General features: G+C 43.7%; 1 protein-coding gene across 2 annotated transcripts in view; it reads right to left on the bottom strand.

Moving 5' to 3' along the window:
- Positions 1-14,318, bottom strand: part of PPM1E (protein phosphatase, Mg2+/Mn2+ dependent 1E) — a 58,870-nt gene extending 44,552 nt beyond the window's left edge. For both annotated transcript variants that reach the window (XM_072353374.1, XM_072353375.1), the window contains exon 1: positions 13,841-14,318. In XM_072353374.1, coding sequence (XP_072209475.1) covers positions 13,841-14,208 — 368 coding nt within the window. In that variant the 5' untranslated portion in view covers positions 14,209-14,318. The remainder of the gene's footprint in view (positions 1-13,840) is intronic.
- Between the last annotated feature and the right edge of the window lie 4,521 nt (positions 14,319-18,839).

Genomic DNA, 18,839 nt, shown 5'->3' with positions numbered 1-18,839 from the left:
TGCTTTTGTAACTCCCTGTGTTATGACAAACCTTTCTAAACACTAGCAGACATTTTCTAATCACTGACTGCGGACTTGCACATCAATGCATAGATGAAGACCAGCTTCATTATCGATATACTCTGTAACACACACAGGTAACCTTTTGCTTGTTTTTCAGAAGAAAAATCCATTGGATGGCAATCGGGTATATGAAGCAACTACAGTGATGAGTCACAAAAGCACTCTCAGCCAAGACCATGTAAACAATGGATGTCTGCTGCAGAGAAATGGGAATGCTAATCTATTGCACTTCTCGTCGTGGTTCCATTTCCATAGTTTTATTGCATCTTTAGGGACAAACAAACAAGCCAACAAACAAAAGGCTTGCTTTGTCACGTCTCTTCCCTGGAGAATTTTGAAGAAGAATCTATTTGTACTGTTGCAGGATGAAAAAATCTCCATCAATGGTGGCTCACTCTGTGAGCTCCTGACTAAAGACAAGTGGATCAGGAAGGCTCTGCATCTCCTTTCCAACTGCAGCAATTACCCCCAATGGATTTTACACATTCAGAAATATATTTGTGATGCCTCATTAGTTTGACATGAGGAATAAATTCCATCCATCAACATTTACTTTACTAGATTTCACTTCTATTACACTTGACTTGAAAAGGAAGTGTAGAAATATCTGAGCTTGTAGGAATTGTTTGCACGAGGTCTGTGATACAGGTGAAGAAAAAAAATCAGCTTCAAGAGAGAAACAACAGTCTCAATCAGCCCTACATTACAATGTTTATAGAGCGTGTGTGTATGTTTTAAAAACTTAAATAGCAAGCCAACATGATGGAGAACTGACCTGCTTGCAGGCCACCATTCAGTACTGGGTCGTTTTGTTCTTCTATGTTACTTTTTAATTGCTGAATGCTCTAACACTGTCTTCTCTCCCGTGTATCTTAACACCACTTTCACAACACCACATAGGTACTAAATGGTCAGAACATTTCACAGGTCAGTGTATTAATATTTCCACCCTGCAAGAACAACTACAAAATAGCTGGTTTGTGTCTGCAACACTCTTTATCTCCCCATCTTATCTCCAATACAGTACTGAAATGGCTCGTTACCAAATGGAAAAAAAAAAAAGTCTGAGCTTATGCTATACCATATTAAAAGCTCAGTGTTACTTGGTTAGAGAGTTAGATTTGCCTTCTTTGGATCTACAGACACAGCTCTTACTCTGTCTGACAAAACGTAATCCAAGATAGCTGGTGCTCTATCAACTATTCCAGACTAGGAAGGATTATAGATGCACTGACAGTTAAATGGAGCTAAGAGTCCTCTGCCAAAGATAGATAAGTAGCGAGTACCCTCTGATAAGTCCTATCACAGCAATGGTCTGACAGGAATTCCCTTAAAATGCTACTAAATCTTACACTATGAACCTCATTATGTACATTGCCATTTGCCCTCAGTAGAGGCTGAACTCCCTTGCCACCAATAAATACATTCCTTTCCCCAATTAAGCACATGCTGCTTTATATTCAAGGTCCAAAAGAAGAGATCAGGCACGGTGGGATGGGAGGGGGAGCAGATGGGATCCTTTGTAATAGCATACAGTGTTCCAGCCAGCACACTTCACCTGCTTAGCTGTACAAGGAAAATCTGCCTGGTGGCTTTGTGACAAAGGCATGAGGTTACAGAATACAATGCGAACACAAGGTGTTTACAAACAAGCAGCAATGTCCATCTTTTGCATAGTGTTTCTCCTCTGATAGGTTATTCTGAACATTAGAGTTGCGGGGCAGATTAGGTCTTAGATCTTTGGTTGCAAAGATTTGTCTGCAAGCATTTTTACAACGTAATCATCCAAAACAGAACACAAAGGCATGAGCATTCTTGCCAGTACCATTCAGCAAGAGATCAAGCTGGCTGAACCCTCCTCTTCAATAAGAGTATTACAGTGCCAGCTTTTGTAGGACTTGGTCACACTTTTACTCACTTAACTGAATGCTACATCGTTACAAAACCCATTCTGAAATCTCTTCTCAACCTCAATACCATTTGGTAAAATAACAGAGCTCTAGCAGTAAAAGCATTACTGTATGTGTAATGAAGATCTCAGATCAAACATCTCAACAGCTTCATTTAAAATAAATGTGTTATAATTTCCTAGATTATTACCTGCCAAAGCTCAGTGGGCGGTCTCTGAAGGCCTACGCTGTCAGGAATCCCAGGTTCTTAGAATCTTGTCATATCTGTCTGCAACCACCCCCTCAATGTTTCCAGTTTCCCTTCTTCTGCTTCAAGAACCGATTCCCTTGCTAGCTGTCACATGAAGGCACTGGGATACAGTCCTGCTGCTGCACTTTTGCATTCCAACTGAACCTGATTGTCAAGTTGGCTAACAGAATGCGAGAACAACCCACTGCAGTGCCTTAAAATTAATTTGCCTTGAGCTAATGAAAGTGAATATATAATTTCAACCCTACAGGGCTTGAATGAAACTTACTCATACAAGTAGAGATAAATGATAGGAAAAATTACAATTCTGTGTGGCCGCTTAGGATTATACACCATCCAGATTTGTTTCTTCAAGTTTAGATATACTCCAGGGAGAGGGAGGCAGCAGCTCCGTGCATCATCAAAGTAGCAAATATGGCCAAGGATAAATTCAGACCTGGGGAAAACTGGGATGTGTTTAAAGTCACCTGTGGTCATGTAGTTTGGACACCACGCTGTACTCTGCCATGTCACTTACCCTTATATTGAGAGCAATAGCTTGTAACTTCTACTCGTATCAGCACTACTACTATCTACTGTTAACGTGGATAGCACCATGACTGATTTTTTAACTGTGCACAGAACTGGTAAGTTACATTTATACCACTGAAAATGCATGTCAGTAACAATGCAAGACCTACAAGTCAGAAAAAAAATCCAAAAAAATTCCCAAATCCCAAATTCTGAATTGTACAGAACCTCAAGTCATACCATCTTCTTCCATTTCTTCAGTGCTCCCCACATCATCAATACATGGCAGAAAGTGTCCTTTAACTTTACCTTTAGCCATGAACAAACACGCGGGGCACACAGGCACGTACCTTCCCTGCATGTCTTGTCCACAGAAAGACACAACATGTTTGAAGGAGGGGCAGATGGTGGGGGTGAAGATGCAGAAAGAAACTGGTTTTATTAAGTAGAGATGAACTGTTAGAAATGGTCTTAGAAATCATCTTTCAAATCAAGATGAATGCGCTCTGTTTTGATTATAAACTTTCCCAGCGTCCTGCCCTGCTTCATGTACTCAGTTTCCCTTATTCAGAGAATAGAGAAGTTAAACAAATCTTTTACTCCAGCAGAAGGATTAATATGTGAGAGATTAATTAACGAAGTTCTGAAACATGCAAGTTCATGGAACTCCAGGACATTCGTTTATTCCTGGATTCAAAAGCAGCAGATTTCTGAGGGTCTCATCTTCCTTTTTAATCTACCTCAAAGTTCCTTTGACACAACTTGGAAGCTGCTGACATGCAGAAAATGCAAATTAAGCTCCACACACGTTGTCTAGCTTGGCACCTTCCTGAAATTTTCCACATTTATTGCTGCCACCGGTGTTACTACAAGGGTAGCTGTTTTAGACTTCTCACTCTAATGGTTTTATCGTGCCACTTAACCTTGCTCTAAGTGAGACTAGCAACTGCTGCATGGATAGCATTGCTTGGTTACCAAAAATGAGCAAGTAAGAAAAGTAAATACACCAGTTCCTGTTCAGTGTTCTGAAGAACCTGCACAGGCTCTCCAGTTAGATACAATTGTGTGGCACTGCTTCTAGCAAAAGATCTGCTTAGCCTGATCAATCTCCTTCATTATCCTCACAAGATCTATTTTGCACCAATCTTTCTTCTTTTTTTTTTCTAGCAAACTCTCTGACTGAAGAGAAAGTATTTCATTCTACTGAAAGTATGAACACAACCTTCAGATGCCTATCATCACAAAATGCAACAAGATCCCATTATAGAACACACCACAGGGCTAACAGAACAACATGGAGCTACGGTATTTTTCATTTTTTGCAGCAGTGAACATATTGGAAAATGAGGAAAACATGCTGCTGCCATACTGTATTTAAAATGGTCTGTGATCTTATGCTAGTATTTGCTTGTTAGTTCCAACAAACCTAACGTTTCATTTTCCAGCCTACAGAAATGCGAGTTTCGCTCCCACGCAGAAGCAGCCTTTGTTTTTCCTCCCCTGATTTAACACCTCAGAACACTCTCCTTTCTACTTGCTAGATAGCCACAGGCAATGCAGAACGGAACTGGCCCCCCCACTCAGCACTATGAGGAAGCAGCTGAGCTGCCTTTCAGTCCTTCCAAAGAAAAGTTTGAGGCCTGCAACAGCTCCTTGAGAAGCATCTGTAACTGCTAACGGGGTGTTAAAAGCAACCTCACAGAGAAACAAGAGCATGAGGAAGAACCAGATCTCTAACTTAGAAGTCAGAGCAATGGCACAGCCCGAATATCTCCACGCAGTCGAAGCAAACATAAATACAGCAGTGCACAACCAGCTCTTGGAGCTTGTCAAATGGACCTTTGATGAGGTTTGCTATTTTGCAGGTCCATTTCACAGACTGACAACAAGTCTCTAAAAAATGAATGCAAGGACCACGGGTGAGTCAGATGCTGGTATCAGTTACATCTTTCTTCCTCTTTCTGTTTTATTATTTCATGCTACCTGCAAAGACACGAAAAGCACATAATCAAATATAAAACAGACTTCCTCAAAGTGTTTTCCTTTCCCTTTCTCCGCTTCTCAACAGATGTTTTTCGTTATCTCTATTTCAGATGGCAATGTTCTCAGAATTGATAAATGCCAATAACCCCCTATTCAAGGAGTTACTCCCAGAATTAACACTTTGTTCTGCTCCATCATAAAGAAGATGAGACTGGAAAACAGCTTCTCACTCCCTTTGTATTCCAAATTTCCGCTTGGTTAAGTCAGTTCTGTTCACAAAGGCATCGATCAGTTGCTGAGAGTTTGAAAGATTGTGGGGGAAAATAATTTTAGGAGGTCTGGGCATTTCATTGGATAAAGTAGATTTTTCTCTAACTTTGAGATCCCAAGTTTTAAAAAAGGACTCATCTGTATGTCAAACAGCAGCAATTGCAAAGACAAACTGAGCACAAATGGCACCAACTCCATCTTGTGAGATGCTACACCAAAAGAATCTAATAATCCTAAAATTAGTGCACAGTGTAATTAGCAAGATTTAAAATATTCTATATGATCATTTGGGTCATTCATAATCAGTCAAAGTAAAAAAGGTTGACACCAAGGAGGAAAATTTAAAGCACTTAAAATTCATTCTCAGCTGAGCCACGCACCGGGGAGATGCTCGGATTGCTTCATGTGGGCCCAGTTCTCACCAGCAGCTCTGGCTGTGGGGTTTCTCTCCCAGCTTCTTTTCTCCATGTTTCAATGGGAACTGCACATGTGTTGCATGGAGATAAGTCTAATTTAGTTAGACTGGTTAGCTGAGAGATGACTCTTTCCATGAATTGTACGTGGTTGGTAATACTGAAGGAAAAGGTTAAAGGCCAGAGAAATGAGCTCACTCTAAAAATCAAATAACAAATAAAGATGTTCAGTATTTGGTCTGGGGGAGAGAATGAAGCTGTTCTGACAGAGAGACGTTATGAACCGACAGTACATCTTACTTTGCATCCTAAAGAGAAAATCTAACTCAGATTTCATCCTTTTGGGGTACATGAGAACTAATGGAAGTCTTCAATATTTGGGATCACTCCTATGAGTCACATAATATTTAATAATAATCTAAGACCTGTCTCTTTTAGACATTGTAAGAGATGGGTTTTTCAAGTAAATATGGACTAATCTTGGTAGTTCAGTGCAGTATTTACACCAGCTCTCATTTCTGTCAGGAGCAATTTTAGTAACAATTCACATCTGAATGTTAACGATTTATTTCCTTGTAAAATCTGACTCAACTTTTTGGGAGCGTAAGGAAGAGGTGAGATTAAACTCATCCGATAAGAGATACCTCCCTTCTTCCCCATGGAGCATATTGCAGAGAGACAGCAGGAGTCAGAACAGCCCAATGCACCCACACTGTGTGCACAAAGTACAGACACACATGGATACATTCACTGGACAGCAGAGACCCCCCCAGTCTGTAGAAACACTGGACATCTGACTTTGTGTGGCTCAGCACACACTTACACACAGCTTCCAAGAGGAAAATGGCAGTGACGTGAGGCAGCATCAGATTGTTGGGATGGGAATCTCTCTATGTAAATAGTTGTGCTCAGCCAGACTTGCCTCCAGCACAATGACATGGCTTCAGAGTGATGCTACTTGAAAGAAAAGCTTTAGTTTAAAACACGTATCATGCTTTATATGTAAGTGTGCATGATTAATTGGGCCACTAAGATGGTCAGAAGGCTGGAACACCTCTCCTATGAGGAAACGTTGAAGGAACTGGGCTTGTTTTTAGCTTGGAGAAGAGAAGGCTCCAGGGAGACCTCTTTGTGGCCTTCCAGTACTTGAAGGGAGCGTATAAACAGGAAGGGGAATGCCTGTTTATGAGGATGGACAGTGACAGGACAAGGAGGAATGGTTTTAAACTGAGATAGGAGAGGTTTGGGTTGGATATTAGGAGGAAGTTTTTCACCCAGAAGGTGGTGACGCACTGAACAGGTTGCCCAAGGAGGCTGTGGATGCCCCATCCCTGCAGGCATTCAAGGCCAGGCTGGATGTGGCTCTGGGCAGCCTGGGCTGCTGGTTGGTGACCCTGCACACAGCAGGGGGTTGGAGCCAGATGATCATTGTGGGGCCTTTGCAACCCAGGCCATTATAGGATTCTGTGATTCTTATTTAATGTGAAATACATTTTTTTTTAAATGCAGGTGGGGATTTCAGATACTTTTCTACTGTTCTCAGAGGGTCTCAGGTTTCAGAAAAGAACTGAATGCATCACCCGATCTTCATGATCTATTATAAACTAATAAGCCCAATACTTGTTTAAAAATATAATTCCTACTGCGGGACCTAGCAGAACTATCATATGATTTAAAAAAAAAAAAAAAAAAAAGAAAAGAAAAGAAATCAAGCAATTGCTGAGGGACCAAAATTTGTTGTGTGTAACATTGGTACACATGGAAAAAAAACGTAGTTGCCTGATCTGTTATCTCCTGAGAAACAGGAAAAGCAAAGCATGACTGCTTGCTGAAGTCTTGGCTGCAGTGTGGGGGTTTGGGCCCTCTAGTTTCAAGGACTGAGAGTGAAAGAATCACACTGGAAGCTAATTAATATAACGCACAGAATGCATTGTTTTGGTAACACTAATGAGAAATAACTCATCGTGTTCATCTCGGATTGCTGAACCTCAGTAAGGTCACAGCCTGAGGTTAAAGGAACAGCCCCAGAAACAGCGCCAAGAATTCCAAATGCCAAGCCCTATTTTTATACACGGCTCCTTTTTTTAGCCCATACAAAACCACACTCTCAAATGAGAGAAAGGTCTCAAATTCTTTGTGCAAAACAAGAGCAAAAGAAACTAAATGAAAACAAATAATAATAGATACAATTTAGCAGAACTTGTAGGGCCGTAAAAGATCAGCAAAAATAGTTTCAAAATCACCCTCTGGGAAAATGAACCTCAAGAAGCTACCCACAATTTCACCCAATTAATCTAATATTCCTTGTATTGTAATTACTGCTGCAAGAAAGTGCAAATGTTTTCTAATCCAAACTCTCCTGCATCCAAGCACAGTCTTCCCATGCCTAAAGTTCAGCAGCTAACTTTTAATCGTGCTCCACTGCAGCACATCTCAGACTTCCCCAGCAGAATTCACAACTGCTGAGCAGTTCTGCAGCTTGAAACATTGGTTCAGTTACTCAATCATTGGTTGCCCTGAGCTGTTTTCCATCCAATATAAACATAAACCGAGGTAATCCTGCAATCTAGCGAGCTCGTTTAACTTCTGTATTAATTATTGAAGTACCCAGGGGCATCTATTTCCCTCCCAGTTCTAATTCATGAGACTGATGATTGCTTCTTTATAAAATGCCTTATTAGTTGTGGGTGATGTTGTTTCTTCCTAATGAAGTACAAAGGCACAGCAGAAATGTTGCTGTCAAACAAGGCCACAATCTGCATTCATTTCATCTAATCACTAAATGTAACAACCAAAATCTAAACTATTTCCTTAGCAGCTGATTTCAGCTCAATGGAGGATGAGGAGCCACGTGCTGATGTGCAGGAACAGCCATTTGTAGTTTGGTGCTGTCAAAGGATCCCAACACATCATGGACACATATGGACACATATTGTCCAGGGCACTCTTCTTTTTGTAACCATTGGCATTAAGTAATTACGGATGCACCGCATAAGGCAGCCTTGCTTCATGGTACAAAGATGTTTTAAAGCATTAATTCCATCCCATCTCATTTTTCACCTATCTTCGCTAATCAGTGAGAATATTACAAGGAGAAAACAATACAAAAAACACATGAAGAAAAGAATGATGCAGAACAGCCAGAGATCAGTTCAGAATGACATCAAATAGAGGAATAAATGGAATTCTCATTATGTGTACTACATGCCCTGTTGCTTTTGCTTTTAATGCGATCATGTAGGCAATTTAGCAAGACAACCAAAAATGAATGCAAACACATTGCAGTGACAGAGCAGTCAAGACACTGAAAGTTCTATTAACGCAACAAAAAGCAAACTGAAATTTAATTTCAACATCAAGAAAAATAATTTTAAAGGGTCTTCTGTGCAAAGAGCCACAACAGAAAAGGGGATGGGTTCCTTGAGGGATAGGTGGAGAAATCCTCTGCTATGGGTGAAGGTAATCACAGGGAGGAATTCAAGGACAGAAACATTCTGCACACGGAGCTTTGTGCAGTGGAGCCGAATCACCAAACAAACTCCAATGGAATGAAGCCTTACTTGCTCACCACATCCCAGCATCAGTTAGAAGCCGTTTCACAAGCTGTTAAAGGTCTTCAAGTACCCTACCGAACGAAAGTACCACATCACAAATAAATGTTATCATACACATTCAAAAATTATCAATTCTTGATTAGCCAAGCTAGTTTTGACACTGCTCATACAAGATTGAACAAAAAGAATGTGTAAACACGGGACTAATTGCTTAATTAATATATGTGCAAAAGTGAACAGCATCACTGGGAGCAGCAGGATCTGTGTGCATCTGGGCCAAAAAGCCTTGGTGTGAATTGGTTCCTCATAAAATCAATTTCCTTTGGTTTGTTGTACTAGAAGCATTCAGAGAAGTAAAAGCAGTGGTATGAATACAGTCCCATAATGGGTTCACTGAGAGTGAGTTTTCTGCGTGCTATTTAAAAGCAGCTTCCAGGCAGTCACCACTGCACTTGAAAAACTCTGCATCCTTTTACTCATAAATCAGTGAGAAGTTTGGAAATGTCACCATATATGTTAACCATTACAAAGTGTAAATCTGCAATTTAAATAGCTCATTTTAGCGGATGCACTTCTTTTAGAAGGAAGATCAAAATATCTGATTCGATTCTGTATCTCTAAACGCGTGGGAGCGTGAACTGAAGATGCCTTGGAAGCGACTTCAGGAATCTCTTGCTGTGGGGACCATCATTGGATTCTGAATGTGATTATCACTAAATGGCTACTTGCAGAGTATGATCATTTCCAGTTTAAGGTGTGTGAAACATGCCCACCACTGAACTCTAACACACCACCATCATCTGGAACATGGATAGAATTTAGTAGTTACATGGGGAATTATAGGACCAAGACCCCATGGGTGTGAGGCACACAGCCCAGCCATGCCCCCCACCTCAACAGTAGAGCTGCATGCTTGCTGCTGCTGCCCAACACTGGTTCCTAATGGTGGCAGGGCAGCAGCCTGTCTCAGACCTGCACAGCCCTGCTGCCATACAGGAGCAGGCTGAGGTACAGACAGGACTGCAGCAGGGCTGTGGGTGTAGTTCTGGTTTGTCAAACCTCCTCACAAAGCAGCATGAAACCTCCCAAGAGGTGCAACCAATAGTTACTTCAGTTGTTCATTGTGAACGTGGACCAACAGCACTATCATGGTTTCCATTGTAAATCCACACAAAGGAAGAGTAAACAAATACCATCCTAAAAGGATGGCATTTACTTTGTGTGTGTGTGTGTGTGTGTGTGTGTGTGTGTGTGTGACAAATATTAGGCAGCTGGTAGCATAATTATATTTCCTATAAGGGCTTTTAGATCACAATCAATAGAAGAGGTGATGAAAGACAAATAAAAGAGTAGAACATCACAGCCTATTTAGTGTGAAGTTCAAAAAACTCTAGCACAGCTCATGAATTGCAGCTCACAGATACTGACAGCAATGCCAGCTTTCATACAACAGCAGTTAAGAAAGTAAATTAAAAACATGCACGTCTGCTTTGTTCTGGGGAAAGAAACGGTCCCTTTGCTCAGCAGTGATGGAGGCAGCTGATAGAACTTCTGCTTTCTGCTCAGTAGTGCACTTTACAGAGAGATTTCTGCTCACACACACCATGAGACATTCTTCCTTGTTAACTTAACACTGTTTAGGGGAAAAAAAGACACTGATTTAGTGTCCATATTTGACATAACTCCAACCCTACATTGCTTTGCTTGATCTTTTATGGCAAGGCTACTCAAACCTAAGTAAAAATATACCTGCTCCTTGAAAGAAAGAGATTGATGTTAATAATCCCAACAACTCTTGTACTTCTTTTAATCCCCATCCTGGGATCTGTGGTACCCTGGGATTGCTGCACAGCACTCTGTCAAGAGCTCTAGGAGAGCAATGCCCACCTCTCTTCATTTTTCAATAGTAAGACCAGCTCTTTAGTTAAGCAATGAGGATGACTTTTAAACTTTTGTTAATCGAGTGATCTTTATCAGATTTGAACGCAGCAGAAATAGGTCTGCTCCCTCCGTTTGAGAAAGATGGTTCTGAATGAATGCCTCAAAGTACCACCATTGTTACTGGAAGTAAACCTGATCCAGCAAATGGCACAGATTCTATTCCCAGCAAAGCTTAGGGAGGAAAAAGAGAAAAAAAAAAAGGGAGGAAAAAAAAAGAGTTGAGGGACAGACCGGAAAATACAGCACTGGAATTTATTTTAATGTCATTCATACAGGAAAATATGTAGCAGCAAGATAAATTTGTTCCTCCCAATGGCAGGGCTTGTAAGGGTGTGTGACTCCATGCAGCCTGGCCCTGTCCTGCCACAGCAACCACAGCTTCGTTGATCAGTTCCTCAGACGACCTGTGAACAACCTGCTTCTTCAATACATTGCTCTTAATAAAGCAGCATAGGAAGAGGAATATAAAAGATCATAACAAGCAACTTGACTTCAAGTTAGTAACTTCTCCCTTTAAAAGAAGCCAGTAATGACGCCTACTCCTGACTCAGTGCAAGTAAGCCATGGGAGCTCACTGAACAGATGTGGGATTAAGTCCTTCATATATTGGCTGCTGCACTGAAATGGTGTAAAACACACAGCTTTCTCTGGAGCAAGACTCTACATGAGACAATCACACACGCAAACCCACCCCACTTTCAAGTTATCATCCAATGTTCCAATGCAACTCCTCAAAGTTATTCCCTTCTTGCTCATTTCCTCCATCTCCCATCCTCCCTATTAATCACTTCCACGCTGCTAAGGATCACCAAGAAAGCTCACATGCTTGTACACATTTTGTGGCATTTAGACAGTACAAAGATTACATTAATCTAATTTTCCAAGCATATGCTGTCTTTAGAAGGAAATCAGGAAGCGGAAATCTCAGTGGGGGCTGTGAGTCCTTTGGAAAACAGCAGGACAACCTCACAGATAGGAACTGCTCTCATACTGATCTGTACAGTAGCACTCAACTATTGCATGTTTGTCGTGGTTGACAATATGCTTCCATTTCTGAAACGGTCTCACTTGCCTTAAAAAAAGAACCAAAGGAGTGCACTTAAAATAGCTGAAAAACAGCTGTTGGGTTTGTCACGGAGGATTTGCGCTCATAATACACACCATGCACAGCAGCCATTTGATTAATACATTGTTACAGCTACAGAAAGCCTGCCTTCCCAATATAGTCTGCCTTGCTAATAACGCACCAATAAAACATTCCCTTTGCACGAATTCCGTGGGCACTGTTTGTAGTTTGCTTGGGTTCTGTTCTGTTGTTTACTTCAACAAAACCACAACCATTTGGACACAAGAGGCTTTGCTCACATGCACGAAGTTTCTCATCTCCGTGGCCATCCGACCATTGGAACCCCTCGCTGTAAAGGGGGAAGTCATTCTCCTCCTGTCAGCACTGAGGGCCTTCCGACAGCATTAAGTTACTCTGATGAGCGCAGAGTCAAAGGTTCACCCGGAGAACACTTCTGCAGACTCGTACTTACCTCGCTTTAGCTCCCTGCATTAGATTTGGTTTATTTTGCAGTTATCTTAGATGGCTGTATACAAATCAATGCCTACCAAGCACCAGATAAAACGCATCGATTTACTATTTGCAAATGCGTTTTCCAAACACGAACAAAGTATTCAAGCCTCTGGCAAACAACTTTTTCCACAACGATCCTCTGCTCTCTTTTATTTTGAGGCAGATGCCTGCAGAAGGCAGCCCGCTCTGGTTTCACCATAAACAAAGCCACGAAGATCAGTCATTCAATAACCATCAAAAGACTCTCACAAATGCTGGAGGGGAAACAAAAACAAAACGACAACACAAAAGCTCCGGCAAGAACTGCCCCTAAATAAGGAAACCCCTCAAAAGGTCTTTTGCTCAGTAATTCAACGCATGAACAGGGAGGGACCTCAGAACCTGGGGAAGCGGAGTCTGCCTGTCCTGGGCTATGGGGACACGCAGAGTCACATTCAACATCATTAAATAGATGCACCTTAAACAGCATCTTAAAACAATAGGTTCTCTATCTAAAACTTTATCGGAACCGATCTGGTTTCACAGAAGAAAGAAAGAAAGCGTTCTCAGCAGGCGGTGGGGATGCGCCCTCCTTCCCCACGGCACCCCGCACCCACCCCTGCTGCTACACGAGAAACACTTCGCCGCTGCGCCGGGACGAGCGCCGTGCGAGCGGAGCGCTTTGTGCTCAGCTCCCATTGTGCGACCCGTCGGCAGGGCAGGACCGAACAGAAGCGTAGCTAGCAGTCGTAAAACGCGATCCTTCTCCTATTTGTTTGGGTTTTGGTCACCGAGTAACACCTCCCGTTACAATTATCAGCTCATACAGCTGCCCGTTGCGCTGCCTGTGGCATCAGCCAGACAGAGCTCCCAAAGAAACGCTTCTGACAGCCGCTCCTGCTGCTCTCATTGCCCAGCGCAGCACAAAGCACCGCAACTCATCCTCAGCTCTCCGCCCGCGGACTTTTCGCGCTGGGTATCGGATCCCCTCCGCTCCCTCGTTACGCTGCGGATCGGAGGCAGAGCAGCGCGCCGCGGCAGCGGACAGCTTCGCCGGGGGGACACTGCCCAGCCCTGCTTCTCCCCTTCCGTCGCTCTTGGGAAGGTCTCCCTGTTGGGAAACCCTCAGACGGGGAACGTTTCCACGTCCACCTCAGTGTCAGCAGCCCCGCTCAGGTCGCTCCTCCGCTTCGGCCCTCTTTTCCCGTCCGTTCCGTCCCGGAGCGTTCGGGTCAGGGGGCGGCGGTGGATCGCAGCTGCCGCTCAGCTCACCGCGCCCCGCGGGCACTTCAGCTTCGCGCCCTTCCCACGAGCGGCTGGGATTCCCCCCCGGCTCCCTCAGCCCCTCACGCGCCGGACCCGCCGCCCTCTCCCCGCCCCACACTCACTACTTGTAGAGCTGCTGCAGGCAGAGGTCCAGGCACTCGCCCTCCACCTCCTCCTCCGTGATGTGCTCCGACAGCGGCCGGGGCAGCGGGGGCAGCGGCGGGGGGGGCGGCGGCGGGGTGGGCGGCCGAGGGTCCGCGGCGTCTCCTTCCTCCGCCTCGGCGGCGGCGGCCGCTTCTCCCTCAGCCCCGGGGTCCTCCTCGGAGCCGGCGGTGTCGGCGGCGTCGGCGGCGGGAGGGGGGGCAGCCGGCGCCGGCTCTGCCCCGAAGGGCCCGCGGAACTCTCCCAAGAACAGCTCGAGGAAGCGGCGGTAGCTCTTCTCCTCCGCGCTGCCTCCTCCGCCGTTACTGCCCGAGCCGCCCGCGGCCATCGCTTCGCATTCCCGAGCCGCCCGCCGGCGGATCAGCACTGCGCCCGCAGAGAGCTCCCTGCCCGCCGCCGCCGGCTGCCGCCTCCCGCCCGCCCGCCTGCGCGCGCGCTCCCGAGCCGGACCTGCGGGGGCGCGCACGCCGCGGGGGGGGGGGGGGAGGCGCGCGCGTCTCGGAGGCGGGAACGCGGCCGAGCGCTGAGGGGGCCGAGGTGGAGGCGGGAAGGGAGGGGAGGGCCGGGGGCGAGCAGACGGAGCGCGGCCGCGCCGATGTGATGAGTCACGCGAAGGCAGCCAGACGCGTAGGTTCCTCACAGGAACCCGGAGGAAACATGAGAGTGCGTTCCTTTATTACCTAATCCCCGCCTCAGGATTTCCCTACGCTCATCGTTTCCGCAGCCGCTGTCGCCTACCGCGGGCCCTGATGGGACGGGGCGGGGGAGGGGAGCGGAGCCCTCCGGGGCCGCCTTCCAGAAAGGGCTGTGCGAGCGGAGCCGAGTTCTGTGAGGAAAAAGAGCGCTCGTGACGCGGTGCGAGAGGAAAAACGGCCCTGAAAATAATGGTCACTTGCAAAACTGTTCCCAACTGTGAACGGATTGGGGTGAGGAACGGACTGGGGTGAGGAACCTGCTGTTGTCCGCCTGGCAGGCGGTGCTGCGGTCCCCCTGCTCCGTGCTGGGCACGGTTACTTCGGAGCCGAACTGACTGTAGACTGTTCGCAGTGATTGAACCGACTGATCGCACTGCGATCTCGTGAACATGTAAAAAGCCCCGAGAGTTAAAACTGCCATCGTCACAGTTGGCTTTCCGCTGCCAAAAGCTCTTAACGCGGCAGCAAATGGCACGGCTTCTCCCCAAAGGATCTCAGAGTGTGTTTGTCACTCTGCCAGTTACGTATTTTCAGTGTAGCGTTACTTTGCCAGGTCGAGCTGAGGGGTACAAATGATTGCAGCTCTTTCTGAAGAGGCAGCCCGTGGCTGCAGCTAATGACATCATTGCCTTCTTTCTTTTTCCTTTAGGTTTGTACTGCGTCATCTATGAGTCACAGCCCTCAGGAGAATGCGTTTCAGTGCGAGTATCCGAAATAACACTTGTAAGTTCATTATTAGGTGTTACTCAGTAGACACTTGGAGTTCCCAAGAAACTGTGATCTAAATGATCTTCAAGGAGTATGGTGTTAATTCTAAAATGTCTGGTTACAGGGATTTCCTAGGAAGCACCAGCAGCACCAACGAGATGTATCTATAAGCTTCATGTTGTATGACAAAAAGCAATTAACCTACCCAAGAAAAGATTTTAAAAGCATTTAAGATAGTCTCCTTTTCTTAATTGTGTATTTCTGAGTTGTTTAAAACTCGAGAGTATCTGAGAGTAAATACCTGCTCTGTTTCATATTGAAATGTTACTTACCAGATGTCCTTGATTCATCTTGGCAGTCCCGTGTGCTTTTTGTCATTTGTCTGATTGCAAAGGACACTAATTAAAATGAAATAGAGTAGTACTTTGTACTCGGGATGCTTTGTCAAGTTTTGGCCTTGTGGTCATGTTAGTGTTGTTTTGGTCTGGTATTCAGTCAAGAACTTATGGCCCTAAGCCATGCCCACATTTGTTTCTGGGAGGGAAGGTGAAAAACCATTCTTATTAACCTGCAATGTGGAACATATGGTAACTGTGGGTGGTTGGGCTAAGTTAGGCAGCCAGGAGCCTGCTCTCGCTTTGCTGTGCAGAGACAGCAGGGTGGGCAATTGCCACAGAAGGTAGCCACAGTGCTCTGTCCAGAAAAGGAAGCTCTACGTGCAACATATTATCAAGTAAAGCTCTAATCGGTGAGAAGTGCGTTTGGTACTATTATAGAATGCTTTTAGTGTTTAGTAACTCTGGAAGCTAAAATTAGAATGCCTGCCTGCACTCTGGGTTGCTGGGTAGCAGCAGCATGAATGGTTCCGATGTGTTGAGGTCAGGTGAATGGAAAGAACTCACAATTCATAAAGTTTTGAGGTTAAAATAATTGGTTTACTACTGTCAAAAGAAGATAAGGCTTGTACCTGACCTGAGAAGGAATTGCATGTGTTTGTATTCTGTTCTGTTTCATCGTGTTGTGTTAGAAAAAGATTCTTTTATTTTAGTCTTGAAAATGTATCTTCCTCTTTCTCGTTATACTGGTAAGAAATAAGCGGGATTTAAGCAGGCCTCTGGGAGGTGACCTGGATAGTATGGAGTGCAAGGAGAAGTGCTTTTGAATTCTGTGTAACCTTTGGAAGTAATTCTTCTGCACTGACAAGTAGGGAAAAAAAAGACAGGTTGTTAAAAAGCGTTTGACAATAATATACCTATGTTGTACGTTCTGGTACTGTACAAAGGAGTATAATGGGAAGACCTAATGGTGAATAAATTGCAGTCAAAGGGGATCTCTTAAAAATGCAGGGCTTCTGTAGTAAACCAGAGGTAATTTTAGAAGCTATGTTCTGTTTTCCTGGTCAGATAAAACCATCAGAAATGCACGTATTTCAAAGCCTTTGACTGCTCTCATTTTGAAGGCAGTTCCACTGCTGGGTTTCCTGCAGTGTTGTATATGGGATAATATATGAAATTATACTTGTAATATGCTGCTGAAAGAGCTTAAAATTCTGTGTATTCGTATGATCAATATCTGTCACCTCGTGAATGTGAATACAAGTCTGCATTCTTGTTATAGCTCTTAAAACTCGATGTTATTATTGTTCAGCTTCACTAAAATAATTTCATTGTTTAAGAGTAAGAACAGTGAGAATTTAGAAGGAACACAGTGAGAAGGCTCTTGTTAACAAGCTTCATCAAACTCTAATTGATTTTCTTAGCTTCAGCCTTTGCTCCTTTGCAATTTGAAAAAGCACAATATCTTCAGTCACCACAATTGAACTGGAACCTTCATCATAGAATGACTTAACAGTTATAAATTAACAGTTATTCTATTCAGATGTTCTTATGAACCACAGTCTCTCTCCCTCTAATGTTTTTTGGGGCCAAGTCAGCTTTTTAAGTTTATTATTGATTGACTATTTTGAGATAACCACGTTTATTGCAAAATACAGGATTTCAGGCCTGAATCCCACTTCCGGCTAACATGGAAATTTCCAGTCCCATTCTCAGTATTCCATTTTCAGTATTCCACTCATACCCCTGCTTAGGAAAGGGGTTCCTTTGCATAGCAATAATGAGAAGTAGGATATTAGTCTGTGCCTGTTTAGTTGGACTTGGAAATCTGTTGGAGAAAAACGTGTGCAATAAGGAACCAGTGAAAAGCTGGGCCCTTCACAGCGATGGGATGTGTCTGGAACACTCAGATCTGGCACAGCAAGATACAGCACAACATACCTTGTTTCCATTAACAAAGGTCATTTGTTACCTCATAAAATCTTTGACTGACTGATTGAAGTGTGCATGTAGATTAGTGCCCATGGATTTACCTCAGCAAAACACAGCTGACTACGTAACAATAATGTGGTCTGGATGTTGTCAAATCATGAGATATCTTGCAGGCAGGAGCACACCACAGTCCAATAACTTGTTAAGGTTGATCCACTTCAGCTATCAGTCACTCTTCATTATCATAATTTCCTTTTACTGCTAAATGGAGCTGAAGGGCGCAGACCTCCTGGATATCAGCAAACAACAGACTTTACTGACGTTGTTTCTGTGCCAGGCTCTTTCCTTATACTTTCCATTTTTGTAGCATACTTCATCTGCAGCTGACATCCAACAGCACCATACTGTGTGAATGTGGCTCTACTGGAATGTCTAAGCCTGAAGCACACTTTTCTTCGGTATAGGCAATAAAAACACTGTATGGCGCTTAAATCACATTTACACTCTGTTCTGGGGGTTTTGCAATGTGTGCATATTCTGCCCTTTCAGGATAGAGGTGAAGTTCAACCTAGAATGAAAACAAAGCATAAGCCAGACTCGTTAAGGTGCCTAGTTGGATTTAAGGCTTACTTTAAATGACTTATTGACATCTTACTGTAGATTCAACTCTTGATTCTGTAATATCCTCCTCCAGTCGCAAGGCTTTAAATTTTACAATCACTTACTTAGAAATACCTCTTAAAAAAATGGAAAGAAAAGAAAAAATATCATTGACTTACATGAGTACCACCAACCACTACTACTACTGTGGCCGTGCTCCAGGCGTTATGTTTACAATATGCATGCTATAAAAGTATAGTTAAAAAACTAGGATTCACAGACTTGAAAATGGGTATGCTAATTTCCTTTGAACAACCTCAAATAATGTGCTTCAGTGATAGGAGTTTTGGTTAACTACACAAAATAAATGAATGAATGACTTTAAAGAGAGACATTTATGTATTGCCTCCCATAACATTTTATAGCCAAATGCACAGCAAGCCCGTATAGTGAAAAAAGGTGTGACAAATAATGTTCCAATCTCCTGCTGACTGTATAGGCATCATTTCTATGCTAAGGAGACAACTTGTTCTTCAGCCCAAAACATTTTATTTTAGCAACATGTGTAATAAAAACTGAATCACTAAGGAAATGTAGTTGTGACTGCGTTGCTAAAAGTGCGGTGGTTCGCGCTAAATAAATTAGAGTATTAGAAGTACACAAGTTGTAAATTTGGAAGTCCAAAATAA

Source organism: Excalfactoria chinensis, chromosome 19, assembly GCF_039878825.1.
Source record: "Excalfactoria chinensis isolate bCotChi1 chromosome 19, bCotChi1.hap2, whole genome shotgun sequence".
Classification (NCBI taxonomy): Eukaryota; Metazoa; Chordata; class Aves; order Galliformes; family Phasianidae; genus Excalfactoria; species Excalfactoria chinensis.
This window is presented reverse-complemented; position numbering and strand designations above follow the sequence as displayed.